The sequence below is a fragment of the Stegodyphus dumicola genome, chromosome 6, assembly GCF_044657685.1.
Source record: "Stegodyphus dumicola isolate Sdum_Otavi_A_Nest chromosome 6, ASM4465768v1".
NCBI classification, from domain to species: Eukaryota; Metazoa; Arthropoda; class Arachnida; order Araneae; family Eresidae; genus Stegodyphus; species Stegodyphus dumicola.
In genome coordinates, this window is record NC_140773.1 from 193,140,555 (window position 1) to 193,156,052 (window position 15,498).

Sequence of the window (15,498 nt, forward strand, 5' to 3'; positions counted from 1 at the left end):
AGCATTAAAATACCTTTTTTTTTTTTAAATGAAAATAGCTGCAATATCCAGATGTATTTAATGTTGAAATTATTGTTCTGTTAATCCTACCAAAAGCTGTAATGCTACCAACACCTGATTATAAATGAAACAAAATAAAAAACCTTATCACAAGATAGCCTAAGCTGTAATATGTTTTTGAATAAGAGCTAACATAACACTTAACTGAGTTAAGGATTCTACTCAAGGAGACACCATCATTTGAAAAGATACCATCAGAGTCAAATATTGCTTGATGATGGGGTAATCCAGAAAGATGCAGGACATTATAAAGACTATAGAATTAATTCCAACATTGGAATCAAATTCAGAACATTATAATGAAAATTAGAATAATGTCAAATCTTTAGAATCCTCCATTGGGGAGCAATACACGTCATAAATAGGTAGGAAGCAATACCAGTAGACAGATCTTGTATGTTTTGCTCAAGTTAAACAATTTGATCCTCCGAATAATTTTTAACCAGTACACTGGACTGAGAGCCTAAGCTTATGAAATATAATGGAAATTTAATAATGATAAACTGATTCAATTAAAATTTAAACTGAAACTGACAAAATCAATACAATACGTTTAATGAATAAAATTATCAGTGTTTTAAATGCTATCATGAGTTGATTTCACATTTTTTCAGATTAAAAATACTTTAATAAACTATACTGAATGTCAAAATTAATACTAACTCAATTATTTATATGTTTGATTATTCAAACATTTTTTTATTTCCTTTAGTTTTGCCTAGAACAGTGTTTCCAAACGTGGGGCTCATGCCCCAAAGGGAGGAAATTCAAAAATGGACTTGTGCAGAGACTTGAGGGAATAAGGGGCATCCAAATTTTCTTCAAAAATTCTAAATGTCATTTTTTATTCTGAAAAGTAAAGAAAAATGTAAGCGATGTACACACAATTTTTTTTCTTAAAATTGTGGTGCATTTTAAGTATTTTATAAAGAATTTTCGCTGTAGACATGGGCATTTAAATGGCTAACATATTATGTTCCCAGATGTTTTTCACACGTCAGCTGATAAATTCATTTTATTTTTTACCGTAGGAACAATTCCCTTGAATGGCAATAGCACTTGCTTTCAGCTTTGTTTACACTTAGAGAAGTGACGAAGTTCGTTTGCTTTATGCTTATGATCTTGGTTAGAAATTAAAATGTATGCATAAGATAGGTTAGCGATATAAAATGTACTGATAAGTGATATTTCATGCATTATGTTTGTTTACAGTATATAGCATAGCATACAAAATTGATTCTATTGAAACTAATTGAACAAAAATAGAACTGAGAAAGACCTAGTGAATGATGTAATGACATACTATTACAGTACAAAAAGCATTTACAAGTTATTTTTCAAGTAAGTAATTAAATTCATAATATTATGACACTGTTCATAAGAGAACTGTGAATGCATTTTAGTCTAGATAAATTTTATATAGGAATTATTATGCATTTCGAATAATTCATAATGGCCAGTAATGTTTTGTGTGTTATGCTTGTCTACAGAACATAACATATAAAACTGATTCTTTTAAAACCAGTTCAACAATAACTGAATTCAGATAGAGCTAATAAATACAGTAATTATATATTTCAATGCAAAAGTATTTAGAAGTTATTTTCAAGTATGTAATTAGAAGTAAATCTTTACATATATTTTTTACAAGTTTAAGATTTTTGAAAGGTCTGAGAATTTAAAATGTTCTGTGTATTTAAATTTTTATTGTATTGTTTTCACACTAAATTTATATGATTCAAATGCTATTCACAAGAAAGCTGTGCATGCATCTTAGTATTGATAAACTTTTACACATAGTGTTAGGTTTTCATAAAAATTAACGATAAAAATTTAAATTGTGTAAAATTTGATGAAATTTTATATATTAGAAACAAATATGCATAATTATAAAATATCTTAAAGTCTGAATAAAAAATAATTTTTCATTTTTAACCTTTTGTGTTCACTTAACCACTTGCGCTAAAAAGACATGCGTCACACATCGAGATGCTTTTGTCTAAAACCACAAGCGACGTGAACACCACGTCGATTGGCATTTATCGCAAAAATGAAAATAACGTGGTGCACACATTGCCTAACAACGAGATTGTTTATTTCTCGAGATACAGCTCTGGATTGCACTCGCAGACGCGGAGTGGCATAAATGAGATACTTTACCACTTGTTATATTGTAGCGCACGGCACCGCAACCGTGAAGTTTAATCGTAGCACAAGTGGTTAAAACTAAAGAGGATTTAAGACTTAAAATTAACCGTATGGATATAAATGGATGTAAATTCAAATGTGCTATACATATTTAAATACACATTTTCAGCCTACATTTACTTATTTAATTACATATATATTTTTTCAGTTTTTAATCGATCTTATATTTATTTCTTTCAGCCTAATGTGAAATGGGTGGTGCAAACAAGAAAAGCATTCATCGATATTCAGAGGAATACTTAAAATTTGGTTTCATTACTGCTGTCCACGATGAATGCTCACCGTTTTGTCTTTTATGCGAACCATGCCTGATCAACAAATCAGTGAAAGGAGGTCACTTTGTGGCATATTTGAAGGTGAAGCATAATGCTCATATTAATTTAGCTTTGAATTATTTTCAAACTTTAAAGAAAAAATTTAAAAAATGAGTAATATTAAATTCTCTATTTACTGCTCACAATGCAACTTTAAATTGTACTGTTTAAGCTAGTAATCAAATTTCATTACTCATTACTAAATCTGGGAAAGGCCATATTATAGGGAAGACTTTAATCAAACCATCAATATCAGCATTTCTTTAAATGGTTTTGGAAAAAGATGACAAAGACATTAAAGCTATGCCACTAAGTAACAATATTGTTAACAAAAGAATAGACAAATGAGAAAGGATATTGAAAAGCTGAAAACAATAAAATTCTTCATGCAAATGGATGAATTAGCTTTGAGAGACACTGAGGCCATATAATAATTTATGTATGATATATTGATAAAGGTGATTTTGCTGAAGAAATGTTGTTCTATATATCATTAGAAAACAACACTACCTCTAAAGATATAGTAAGCTAAAAAATTATTTAGATATTAATACTATATTAATGAAAAATATAATATCTTTTACTGCAGATGGTGCTCCTAATATGATGGGGAAGAAAAATTGTTGTTTAAAATTGATGAAAGATGAGAATCCAAAATTGCCTCTTATGCAATGTGTTATTCACAAGGAAAATCTAATAGATAAAGAACATTTCGCCTGTTCTAAATGAAGATACTAAATTTAGCTATAAAGTATATCACTGCTATTAAAGCTAGTGTCAAATGTGAATGTCTCAAGTTATTTAGTGAAAAACAAAATGAAGACCATATGAGATTTATACTTCACATTGAAAAAAGATGACTGCTAGATGGGAATTACTTGAAAAGATTTATGTAACTATTTGATACTTTTAGCAATTTTTTAAGTGACACACCTGAAATGAAAAGTCTGTTAATGGTCGATGGTAACGTATCTGTCAGTTATTTAGCCAATATCTTTGAAAAACAAAATATATTAAATAAGCAACTTCAAGGAACAAACAAAAATCTTGTCACTGCAAAGATATTTGGTTTCATAACCTTTAATGAATTATCCCAGACATATACTTACAAAAAATTTTTGAAAAGTTTCATTGGCTCCAAAAATGTGAAGTGACCGATACCAGTATACATGCTATTGTTGTTTATCTGAAACTTCTATCAGCTGATTTAAAAGAAAGATTACAGGATTTCTCTGATATTTCAAATATACAGTATCAAGAAGAACTAGCAAAATAATAAGTCAATTAAATTAAAAAGAAAATGTAAAATAATAAATTAATTAAAACTTTATTTAATATAAAAGGAGTGATTGCATGGTTTTGTGAGGAAACCAAAATCAAATATCCAAATGCAACCAAATGTGCAAGGAATTTATTGTTTCTGTTTCCATCTTCATATTTAGCTGAATGCAGATTTAGTGCCATAAATAATTTGCAGCTGCTTAAAAAAAAAAAAAAAAAAAAAAAAAAAAAAGAGAGAGAGAGAGAGAAGGAAGGCTGGATATAACAAACTGGAAAGACTTGACACTGAAGTTAACTAAACTGGAACCTGACATAAAATCTCTTTCTTTGCAGCAAGCATAAAATGCAAAAATCTCACTAAATTTAAATAAAAAATAATATAGAAAAATATTTCATTAAAATTATTTTGTACTTAAGTTTCAGTTCTACATTATATGTTTTGAAAAATTACTTATTGTGTTTACTCAACAATTTCCCAGTGATTTCTTCCGAAAGTTCTCATTCAAGTTTCTTTAGTGAACATGTAAATTTCTGAATATTAAAAATTATGTATATGTTACGATTTTGTGCACTGAAGGAACTCTGCCACATCACCACGTGTTTGATTTTATCTGTACAGAGTAAAATTTTTAATATCAGAAAACATGTCAACTACGGAAGTGTCTGAGGAGCAGGAGAGCGCGGCGGGTTGTTTCTGGTGTTGGGTTTGTGTAGATTGTCTTTGATGGCCAGTGGGGGTTGCGAGGATTGGCACGGGAAGTGGACGGATGGAAACATTTTTGCTTTCGGTTGTGTCTTGTGTGCAGGTGCAGCAAAATCGATGGGTGCTCTATCAATTTCGTGAAAGGAGTCATCCATAAATGATGCCACGCTTGGAGGGGGGTAGTGAAATTGTGACAAGGCGGGGGAGGGGGTCACAAGAAGTGTGACATCATATTTTGATTAAACTAAAAATGTTTAAAATCAACAGATTGAATTTTGAAGTTATTTTAAAATTACCAAAATTTGAAGGTATTTCCTTAATTGGGGCGGAAGCAACTTTCATGTGAATTTTTTTTTTTTACTTGCATTTCTTTCTTTTCAAAAACAAAAAAGGCATTCAGAGTAGGTTTTGATAATAGGTTAGTGGCAGAAATTATAATTTTATTTCTATTGTGTATTAATTATGTTTTTTGATGTAAAATTTTCTCTTATTCCATACAAAATAAATGCACGAATCATTATTATTGTTATATTTACAGATGTCATTAAAACATATAGTTTAAATTTAAAAATAAAGTCTGATATATGATCTATAACGTAGTGCTACGTTTTTGAACTGTAAGTATAAGTTTACGTAATATTGCGTGACATGTGACAAAGGGGGGGGGAGGGAGTATGTTGAAGTGTGACACTTTGTGACAAAGAGGGGGAGGGGGATCCAAAATGTTGCAGAAAAGTGTGACATCAATTATGGACACCCCCAAACGAGCATAGTTGCGTACTTCAAAAACGTCTGAAGATTTTCTTTGTATGATATTGAAGGAAGGGAGAGTACACTATGTTTTTTCGGCTGTGTTGAATTGTGTTGTTGGAGGGAAACAAAGGAAAAAAAATCGGAAAATAGAAATTTTAATGCAACACTATACTATGAGTAAAAATGTCGCAATAAATTTAAAATAGAAAATTCACTATAACTAGCTGTGTAGCAATCCAATAGGATGCAGTTTCCTAAGTAAATATCAGAAATTTAATGATCAATCTGTTTTAACATGATATTTTTTATTTATACGGATAAATAACATACCACAGAAGTCGTTTAATACCTTCGATTCGGTAGTAAAGGGCATAGGGGTGCGTAGGGTCTAGAAATTAAAATAATCACAAACCTTTATCTCACTTATAGATAAGATAATGACCTTCATACCACTGTGAAATAAAACTTATTCAAGCTACCAAATTTTAAAAAAGATAAATATCTTATTCTCTACTCTCCCCTATTTATATTAAAAATTCTGAATAAAAAAGTAAGATAATTTAAATATTAAATATAACATAAATGACCTTGTGTGTTTAATTGTACAATACTGGCATAAAATAAAATTTACACATTTATTCATATACACATGGTTGAAGAGCTTTTCCACAAAAAAGTTTATACTGTTCCTTTTTAAATTACATTTAGGTTTATTTTAAGTTAAATCTGTACTTTTGGAGATTTGGCACAGTACAATAAACAACAAAATGATTAGAAATATTTTTAAAAATAAAAAACATGATTTTAAAAAATGCATGGTGGCCAAAATTGTGGACACTTTTGGAAATTTTTATGTTTTTGAACTTTGTATGCTTATAGAAAACGTTATATTTCCCAAAATGCAAACTTGTATGTATAATTTTAAAGAGAATTTATTACTGAATTCAATACAAAACACAAAATTCAATTATTTGCAATACAAAAAAAGTTAAACAATAATAGTTATCGATATACATTAGATAGTGATGATTGCAGTGAGTTATCAGTACTTAGTAGGATACCCTTTTTTTTTTATTACAGCTTCACATCGACGTTTCATTGAGCTGACAAGAGTTTTAAGCTCTTCTTTCGTTATTACATGATGCCACGAATCAATTATAGCCTCAATTAGTTCCCTTTTATTTGATGGGCGCCTCATTCGGACAAGAGTTTTCAAACGGTGCCACAAATTTTCGATAGGATTGAGGTCAGGACTGTTTCCTGGCCATGACAACAATTTAATGCTCTTTGTACGAAAGCACTCTTTCGATATTTTGGCCGTGTGGCAAGGAACAGAATCTTTCTGAAAAATAAACGAAGCATTGTTGAGAAAGAGATCTCTGATGGAAGGTAGAAGTTTTGGTTCTAGAATAGCGTCAATGTATTTTCTGGCATTCAGTGTCCCATCGATGACACGAAGGCGACCAATACCATCTGCTGACATGCATGACCAAATCATAACACTAAGTGAGTTCTTCACAGTTGCTTGAATGCAGTCAGGATGTAGCTCTTCTCCTATTCTACGTCTTACATATTTTCGCCCATCACTATCGAATAACGATATCTTAGTTTCATCACTCCATATAACTTGTGACCACTGATCATCTGTCCAGTTAATGTGTTCCTTTGCCCACTGTAGTCTTTTTTTTTTTTCGTTACTGAAAATTAAGATAAGGCATTTTTTCTGGAATTCTACCTCTCAGTTCAACATCTGTTAATCTTCTTCTGATTGTTCTTGAACTGACAGAAACACCAGCATCATTCAGATCACTTCTGATGGCCGCTGATGACATTTTTCTATCTTGGAGACATAGTTTTTTATTATGTCATCAATAGATGTCGTGCACCTTTTTCGGCCTTTTCCTTCTTTGTTTTTATTGAATTTGTCTCCTGATATCGTAAACAAAACTTTCGGACTCCAGATGTAGTCACTGAATCACCCACCTGTCTTGCAATTTCAGCATAGGAAACCACTTTCTCGTAACACAATAATATTATATCTCTTTCTAGGTGTCCAATCTACCCCTTTATTTGATGTCATTGCTTCTTGACTAAATATTAAAAATTTTTACAAAAATTCGTACTTGTAATTGCAGTGTATAAGAAACAGGTCCTCCTTCTACAGAACAAAGCAAAATAGTGAATTGTTTCAAGTGTAAACATGATGTCAGCTTCTCCTGGCAGTTACTAACATTTGACTGGTTCCCAGAACAAGAACAGTGATTGGCCAGGAAAGCTAGACATTACAAACCACTTCATAACTGTGTTTTTTATTTATATTAAAGTACATATAACTTTTTTTTGTATTGCAAATAATTGAATTTTGTGTTTTGTATTGAATTCAGTAATAAATTCTCTTTAAAATGCTATATACAAGTTTGCATTTTGTGAAACGTAACATTTTCTATAAGCATACAAAGTTCAAAAACATAAAAGTTTCCAAAAGTGTCCACAATTTTGGCCACCACTGTACATTTGATTTAAACATTTTGAATTACCAAAAGCACTAGAAAATGAGGTATGTTTTGAAAAGTGAGATAATGTAATATATTTGGATGTACTAGTAATAAGCAAATTTCAGCAAAATGGTTAAAAATATTTTTAAAAAAGCACAATATGATTTTAAAAGGCACATTCAATATAACAATTTTGAATTGAAGATTATCAAAAAACACTAGAAAATAAGATAGCAAAGGGTTTAAAACTGTGAGAGCGCAATACCTGGATGCAGTAACTGCTGTAAGCACAAAGATGCAACAGAATGGTAAAATATATTTTTAAAACTCAAATTACAGCCAAAGTGCATTCGACATAAGAATTTTGAGTGAAAGATTATTAAAAACACTAAAATATAAGGCAGCATGTCTTTAAAACTACGAGAACGTAATATCTATTTGCTGTAACAGCAAAAAGCAACAAAAATATTTGTAAAATCGCATTATATGAATTTAATAAGTACATTCGATATAAAAATTTAAATTAAAGATGATTTAAACACTAGAAAATAAGATAGCATGCTTTCAACTATATGAGAACTTAACATATGTGAGTACAGCTGAGTAAATTATAGAACTGTAGAACTTTATATTATATTAATAATCTAAATACAATTTCAAAATAAGAATTTTTTTAAGAAATTGACACTTGAATGAAGTATAATATTTCATTTAATTAAAACAAATAAAATTTTGATAGGCTATGCAAAACGTTATAAAAGTATCAAATTTTTTAACTTTATGGAAATTTTAGGCATTTAATTCCTTTTATTTTTTTTTATAAAGACCACTTAAAATATGTAACAAAAAATTAAGCATAAAAAAATTGACTCCCAGAAACACTTTTGAAAATAATGCACGAAAATAGACATAGAAATAAACATTTTAAGCTGAACTTAGGTTGGAATTTTAAGATCAACAAATGATTAAATATTATAATTGTAATGTAAGAAAATTAGTTGTTTCAACTTTTGTCCACTCAAACAGTTTCGCCGATCATTCAGTATTAATCCAGTTTTAGAGAACACCCTTTTGCATGACACTGAAGTAGCCATAAGGCCTAATTTTTTACGTGATAATTCATATAAATTAGGAAATACATTTTTATTCTTTTCCTACCACTCCAGTGGATCAGATTTCCTGGAAAGAATGGGCTCTTGCAGGTATCTTTTCACTTCTGCCGCAGCTTTGTCGATCGCCGCGTCTGCTGCAGGAGCTGATGAAGTTCAAGAGTCTTTAACTTTACTCTCAAACTCGAACAAAACTGATGATTCGTCTATCTCTTCATCATCCCCTTCCACATCCTCAACAAGATTATGGGTAGTTTGTGCAACTACCGATAACTCACAGATAATATCACTTTCAATTTTTTTGGCGACATCACATTTGAGCCCCAATTTTTTTATTCGGGGGTCAAGGAAGGCGGCTTGAACAATGTCTTCTCTTGAATCGATAGTTGTAAATCTATTACCCAACTCACGTTGTAGTATTAGTATCACATTTTGTACTTGTTCATTAACACTTTTACTAAGCAGATATTCACAGATTTTTTGAAGTCCGCCGATTAACACAGGCGCCCTAGATGCTGATAAGTATTTTTCCGAACTCAACTCGCAAGTCACCTTTTCAAAAGGTTTCAAAACATCACAAAGATGTTGGACACTTTCCCATTCTGGCACATCAAGAGCCTCTAGGGCGTCGTTCATCAAACCCATTGTAGAACGAATAGCGTCTTTCAGTTCAAGGAAACGTTTTACCATATAAAACGTGCTGTTCCAACGAGTCTTCACATCTAAGATGACTTTTAAGTCTTTTCTCTCCTCGTTAGAGTACAGATATTTACGCAGATTTTTTACAGCGATATTACTTCTCCTGTAAACTATCACAGTATACCTAATTTTCTTTAGAAGGTCGTTAACCTCGCTTAGAGAATTTGTGACAGGCAAATTGAGAGAGTGTGCAATGCATCCTAAACGTTTTAACTTTAGTTCGCTGTCGACAATGTTAATCATATTTTTGGCATTGTCAGTCACTATTAAAGACCCTTTTTCCATCGGAAAATATGGTCGGCAAATGTGTATGATATTTTCTGCAATATTTTTGGCTGAATGATGTTCATCAAAAATTGAGCAGTCAATCAGTACAGTTTTCCTTTGCATGTGTTCGTCAATAAAATGGCCTGTCACGGCCATGTAACTTTCAGCCTTTTGGTTGCTCCAATAGTCTACAGTCAAACATATATTTTGTACAGCACTAAGAACATTTTTTAAGCTATTCTTTTTTTCTTCATAAGCAGCAGGAAGCAAGGATTTAGAAACCGTTTTCCGTGAAGGTAATGAATAGGTTGGATTCAAAGCCTTTGAGTATTCTAGGAATCCCTCATTTTCTACGATACTTATTGGTTGTAAATCCTTATATACCATTTTGATCAGTGCGCGATCGATTACTTTTTTTTTTTTTTTTTACGTACATCCATCGTATTTCTCTGGACAAACTGTATTATGCTGGACTGGGATTTTTGTGAAAATACACCAACAATATCACAAGCACTGTTGTCTACCGTAAGTTGTGTAGTCTGCTGGGATGTGCATGGTTGCCCACCATCTGCAGGGCTAGTGACGACAGAACGGGCTGGAGCGGCATCAATATCATCAACATCTTGATTCGGCAAAGCGCATTTCTCATGCAGATTTACACAAGGATGCTTCCTTTGCAAATGTTTTTTTAAATTTCCTGTTGACCCACCTTTGATGAATAAAAGGTCTTTACAAATGCCACACATAACTTTTTCGTCTTCATTAGTATAGGAAAAGTGCTGCCAAACCAAGCTGAATTTCCTTTTCTTACTAGACATTTTGTAATTCGATTTTTTTTTTCTGAGGCGTAAGAAACTGATAGAGACTAAGCAATTCTATAATGTACTGATACTCACCAGTATGAGACAAGAAGGAATCTTATGGGAAAAGTGACGAAGTTGGGAGATGGTCATCAGCATCGTCAGATAAGCATAAAAAAAAATTCTATTAACGACTTCCGCTGTTCACTTCAGCTGCAAATTCTAAAATCAGCACTACACTGTGAAAAGGGTAAGTGCAATATCGCCTAATGATTCTATTAATCAGGCATGAAAGAGCAAAAATGCAAAGGAAAAAAGGGAGGAACATGTATGTTTACATAAACATGTCCGGATAATTTCCGGTGTTCCATTCGATAGTTTTCCCCCCCTCAAATAAGCTCCAGAGGGAGTAAAAAAAAAAAAAAAAAAAAAAAAAAAAAAAAAAAAAAAAAAAAAAGATATTTGGACTGCCAGGTCAAAGTTTACCTCTCTTCCTATCAGAGGAGCATCGTCACGTCCTGGGGGGTAAAGCAGGCGTTGACAATCCTGCGTTAGGCACGTGACCTGGGATCATATTTATTTAAAAAGGATCATATGATTTATGTTGCCCTATTAAGCAAGCAAACGAAAAATATTTTTCATGATTTATGCTAAAAATATGTTAAGGAAAAGGAAGAAATCTAGTTGGTAGTTGATTCCATTCACCAATCCAACAACAGCAACTTACCAAATCAATTATTTCAAATCCACGCAGTTTTTCTCCCACAAATGATGAAAAATTCAAACATGCACGATTCGTATAGCAAATCATCTAGTGCTCTCCTCCCTTTCACTCCTGACAACACCAACTCCAATCACAAGCGAGCAATGCCAGCGACAGTGACTCCAACTGCTACTATTCCCCCCACAACGAATGGCCTTTCGAAAAATTTCGTCCTCCCGTGCACACAAAGGCAATTAATTATACTACCTCAAACTCTAGTCTCCGTGACGAATAGAACAGAAGTTCCCCCCTTTCATGTTTGCCATTCCATGCCCTATTTCAAGGTCATTCGTGGACACAAGGAGCGCATATCACCATTTCGTAAATACAACCAGATACTACTGTCCTCGTACCAAAACCGAAGTGAGCTGAACTCTCATCGATCCTCCAGTAACGAATACCGAAATACCGAGAAGAGATGCATATTTTCGTTACAAAGTAGCAAATACCGAAAAGCACCCGTTTCGGTACACAGGGTTCATAGCCACATTTCAGTTAAAAAAATAAGTAAGCACCTATAAGCACTTTTCAAGCACATTTTAAGAAAAAAAATAAGCACCTGTCTAATTACATTATACACAACTGCATAACTTTAAAAATTAGACTCATAATTTAAAATATGAGAAATGCAGTATTTATTAAGAGAGAATAAGCATTACCTCAACCATGGAAAATAATTACTTTTTTTAAAATTTTAAATAACAGTTCAATTTACAGAACTAGTTTACAATGAGAGAAAAAAAAACTATGCAGAACTAAACTATACTACAAGATTTAATGATGAAATTTCAGTTCAAAATAGAGGAAATAAATAATAATAAAGCATATTTATTCTATTCGCTTGGAACTTAATAATAAATACAATTTATTTTTCCACTCATATTGATATTTAACTAATTTAAATCTAAATTCTGAACATTTTCTAAATTTTCATCGTATATCAGTTTTCCCTTAACAGATATTGCAAGCAAAGTAATTTAAGTAAAAAAGAGGAACATTTCTGAAATCAGAAGACAGAAATTTGCTTCATGCAGTCATCCTTTAACAGTAAAAGCTTAACTACCCGCATACTTGAAAATTGGCGAATACTCGGACACTCGAGCGTAATTTGAAAAAGAGGAGCGGAGGGGGGTTAGACTGCAGCCGTTCTTTGGATTTTTCCGCTAAATAAATGCTTTTTACATTTTGATATGTGCATCAAATAAAAACAAACCAACGGAACAGAAAAATATTCTGCTTAACAAGCACAGTAAAATTCTTTTAAGTGTTCATGAACAAATTTCGGACCGAACATTAAAATTATTTATCTCTGCACAATATCGCAAACGTTATTGCGCAATACGTGCGCCGTAATTCTTCCCTACATGATATTATGCAATCGGATTCAACAGCTGTCAGTATTGGGAGAAAAAAGAACTAAATAAAGGAAAATAAAGACTTACCAATCTGGGGTGTTTTTCATTCTAATTTTCAACAGACTGCGTTAAATTTCCGGAATAGAATCATTCTTCGCTTGGGTTGGTAGATCGCAGAACTTTTAGTCCTATCCTATTGGAAAGTGACACACACACACACAAAAAAAAAAAAAAAAAAAAAAAAAAAGGTCCGTTGTTTGTTTTGCAGCGAACTGTAACAGTTTTAATTTTCGAGATTTTGCGGAGAAAGGGAAGAACCTCCCAACCTTCGTACTGTATAATGTGTTGGCCAAAAAAATGAAATTATTTTGACTATTCAATTACTTTCCCTTTATTTAAGCTGTTCCGAATATTATTAATTAAAAAGCTAATCTGTGTTAAAACACAACCATTTTTGGAAGTTTACTATACTTCAGCAGTTACTGCAACTATGTTATTATAAACATTCATACATATGCTCATAATATAAGCATAGAATTTGATAGAAATTCAAACGTGTGTAATATTTGGGTGGGAGGAAAAGAATGCCGAATGTATTGGAATTTTTCTACTAGAAAAGTTGTTTATTTAGTTTCGGCTTTGGTACGGGGCAAAATTGCGCGTTCATTAAAAAAAAAAAAAAAAAAAAAAAAAAAAAAAAAAAAAAAAAAAAAACCCACTAAAAGCAAAAAGTAAGCACTAAAAAAATAAATAAATAAATAAATAAATAAATAAAAAAGGCTTTAAAGAAAAAGTAAGCACCTATAACGGCCTTTATATTTTATTTTCAAATATAAGGACTTATAAGCACTTATAAGGACCGCTACGAACCCTGGGTACAGAAGTAACGAATACCGAAAATCACCCGTTTTGGTACAGAAGTAACGAATACCAAAAAGTACCTGTTTCGGTACAGAAGTAACGGGTACTTGGATGTACTGATTTTCAGTACCCATTACAACTAAGTACCCATTACAAAATACCCGGTTCGGTAGTACCGACTCATCACTAGTTGAAGTCCTGTAACTGCTGTTTCGAGGATTCCGGCTAACTTGTGACTCGAAATTTTCTCGTTTTCAGCAACTTCTCTGTCACCTTCGTCACTAGCGGTAGCGTTATTTTCTGGATCCATAGTACAGATTTCTCCATTCATTAATTGATTGATGATTGAGAAGCATTGTCATTACAATGAAAAACTTCTTTCATATCATCTTCATTTATTACCGCTTCTCCACATTTCTTTACAAAATCCGTTAACTGGGAAATTTCACCTTTGTTTTGTGATATTAGAAAACCTTTAAAATTAGCGGCTGTCATCATCAAATTTAGCTATCCTTCACTATACGTATTTGGCTATGCATCATAAGCTTGGCAACTAACAACAAGTTGTTCCGTTAAATTTTATCTTGCTTCTATCGCGCACTGAGACATTTAAGCCTGAATTGTATTAGTTAGTTATTTATTATACTTATGTATATTTCTTGCACACGCTTAAGGCTTGAGTTCTGAATAAATAAATTCCCACATATAATTAAGCTTTACTGAGGACCGGCGCTAGATATCTTACCATCTGATGCAGTCTCTGTGGGTCCTAAATTCTGTGACTCGGCACAGCCATACGAGCATTGGCACTGGTTCTGGGTTTATGCAAATAACAAATCAGTTATTCTTAATTTAAATAGCCCTAAATCTAATCTTTGGGTCTTTCATCAACAAAATCTATTTTTAGCATATGGAAAGAAATTTCTGGTAAATTTTTCGTTGTCAACATTTTTTAGCGCATTTAACTGAAATCCGTAATCGTCGCCAAGCGTAATGTCAACATAAAAGGTTACCATTTCGGTTTGAGGATGTGTGCCAAGCAAATACGCAGCAACGGAGTCAAATTACTGATGGTATAAATTTATGCTAAAATGATTGTTTCTTCAGTAACAAGGTATTTTACTTAGTGTCGAAGTGAAATTAAAAATCAAAACTCTCCAGATGTTTTATTATACGTGAAGGGGTAAATCAAATGCACATGCGTAAAGCCTACGAGAAAACTTTTGTTGGTGGTTTTAAAGGTCCAGATAATGGACATCCGGATTTCGGACTTCATACTATAGCTGGAAATGCTTCATACAATCATTCCTTCACAGTAGATTTGATTGGTTAATTATTTAATGTAACATATCCAAAGGATATCTATTTAAAAGAAATGATGCCTTCATATAATGTAAAAAGAAAAACCACAAAATCATATGATACTATGCTCAGATTAGATTGTATTTTTTTTTTTTTTTTTTTTAATTTAGGCAAACTACCAAAAAAAAAAAAAAAAAAAAAAACTGAAATTTTATTATATATTTTCGAGTATTGCAAAACTGCTAGTTTCTTTTTTAATAAATAAATGCTGATACTTAAATCAAAATTTCAAATTTTGCTTACACTTTGTTTTATTTTCTTTTTCTCTTTCTTCAACATTTCTGCCAAATCTTCTTTTACCTTCTTTTTCCGTTCGAGTTTTCTTTTTCGGAAGCCAGTTAGAAATTCACTGTTAAAAAGAGTTAGATAGCTCTGCATTAAATTCCTTAACAAAATGGAGAATTAAAAATAACTTAATGCTACTTCATTTATGTTGTAAAGTGTGACAATGTATACAAAATGTGCAAC

At 31.9% G+C, this 15,498-nt stretch overlaps 1 protein-coding gene across 2 annotated transcripts in view; it reads right to left on the reverse strand.

Moving 5' to 3' along the window:
• vito (nucleolar protein viriato) overlaps positions 1–15,498 on the reverse strand; it is a 52,702-nt gene that overhangs the window by 11,943 nt on the left and 25,261 nt on the right. For both annotated transcript variants that reach the window (XM_035371581.2, XM_035371582.2), the window contains exon 2: positions 15,274–15,379. In XM_035371581.2, the coding sequence (XP_035227472.1) occupies positions 15,274–15,379 (106 nt within the window). The remainder of the gene's footprint in view (positions 1–15,273; positions 15,380–15,498) is intronic.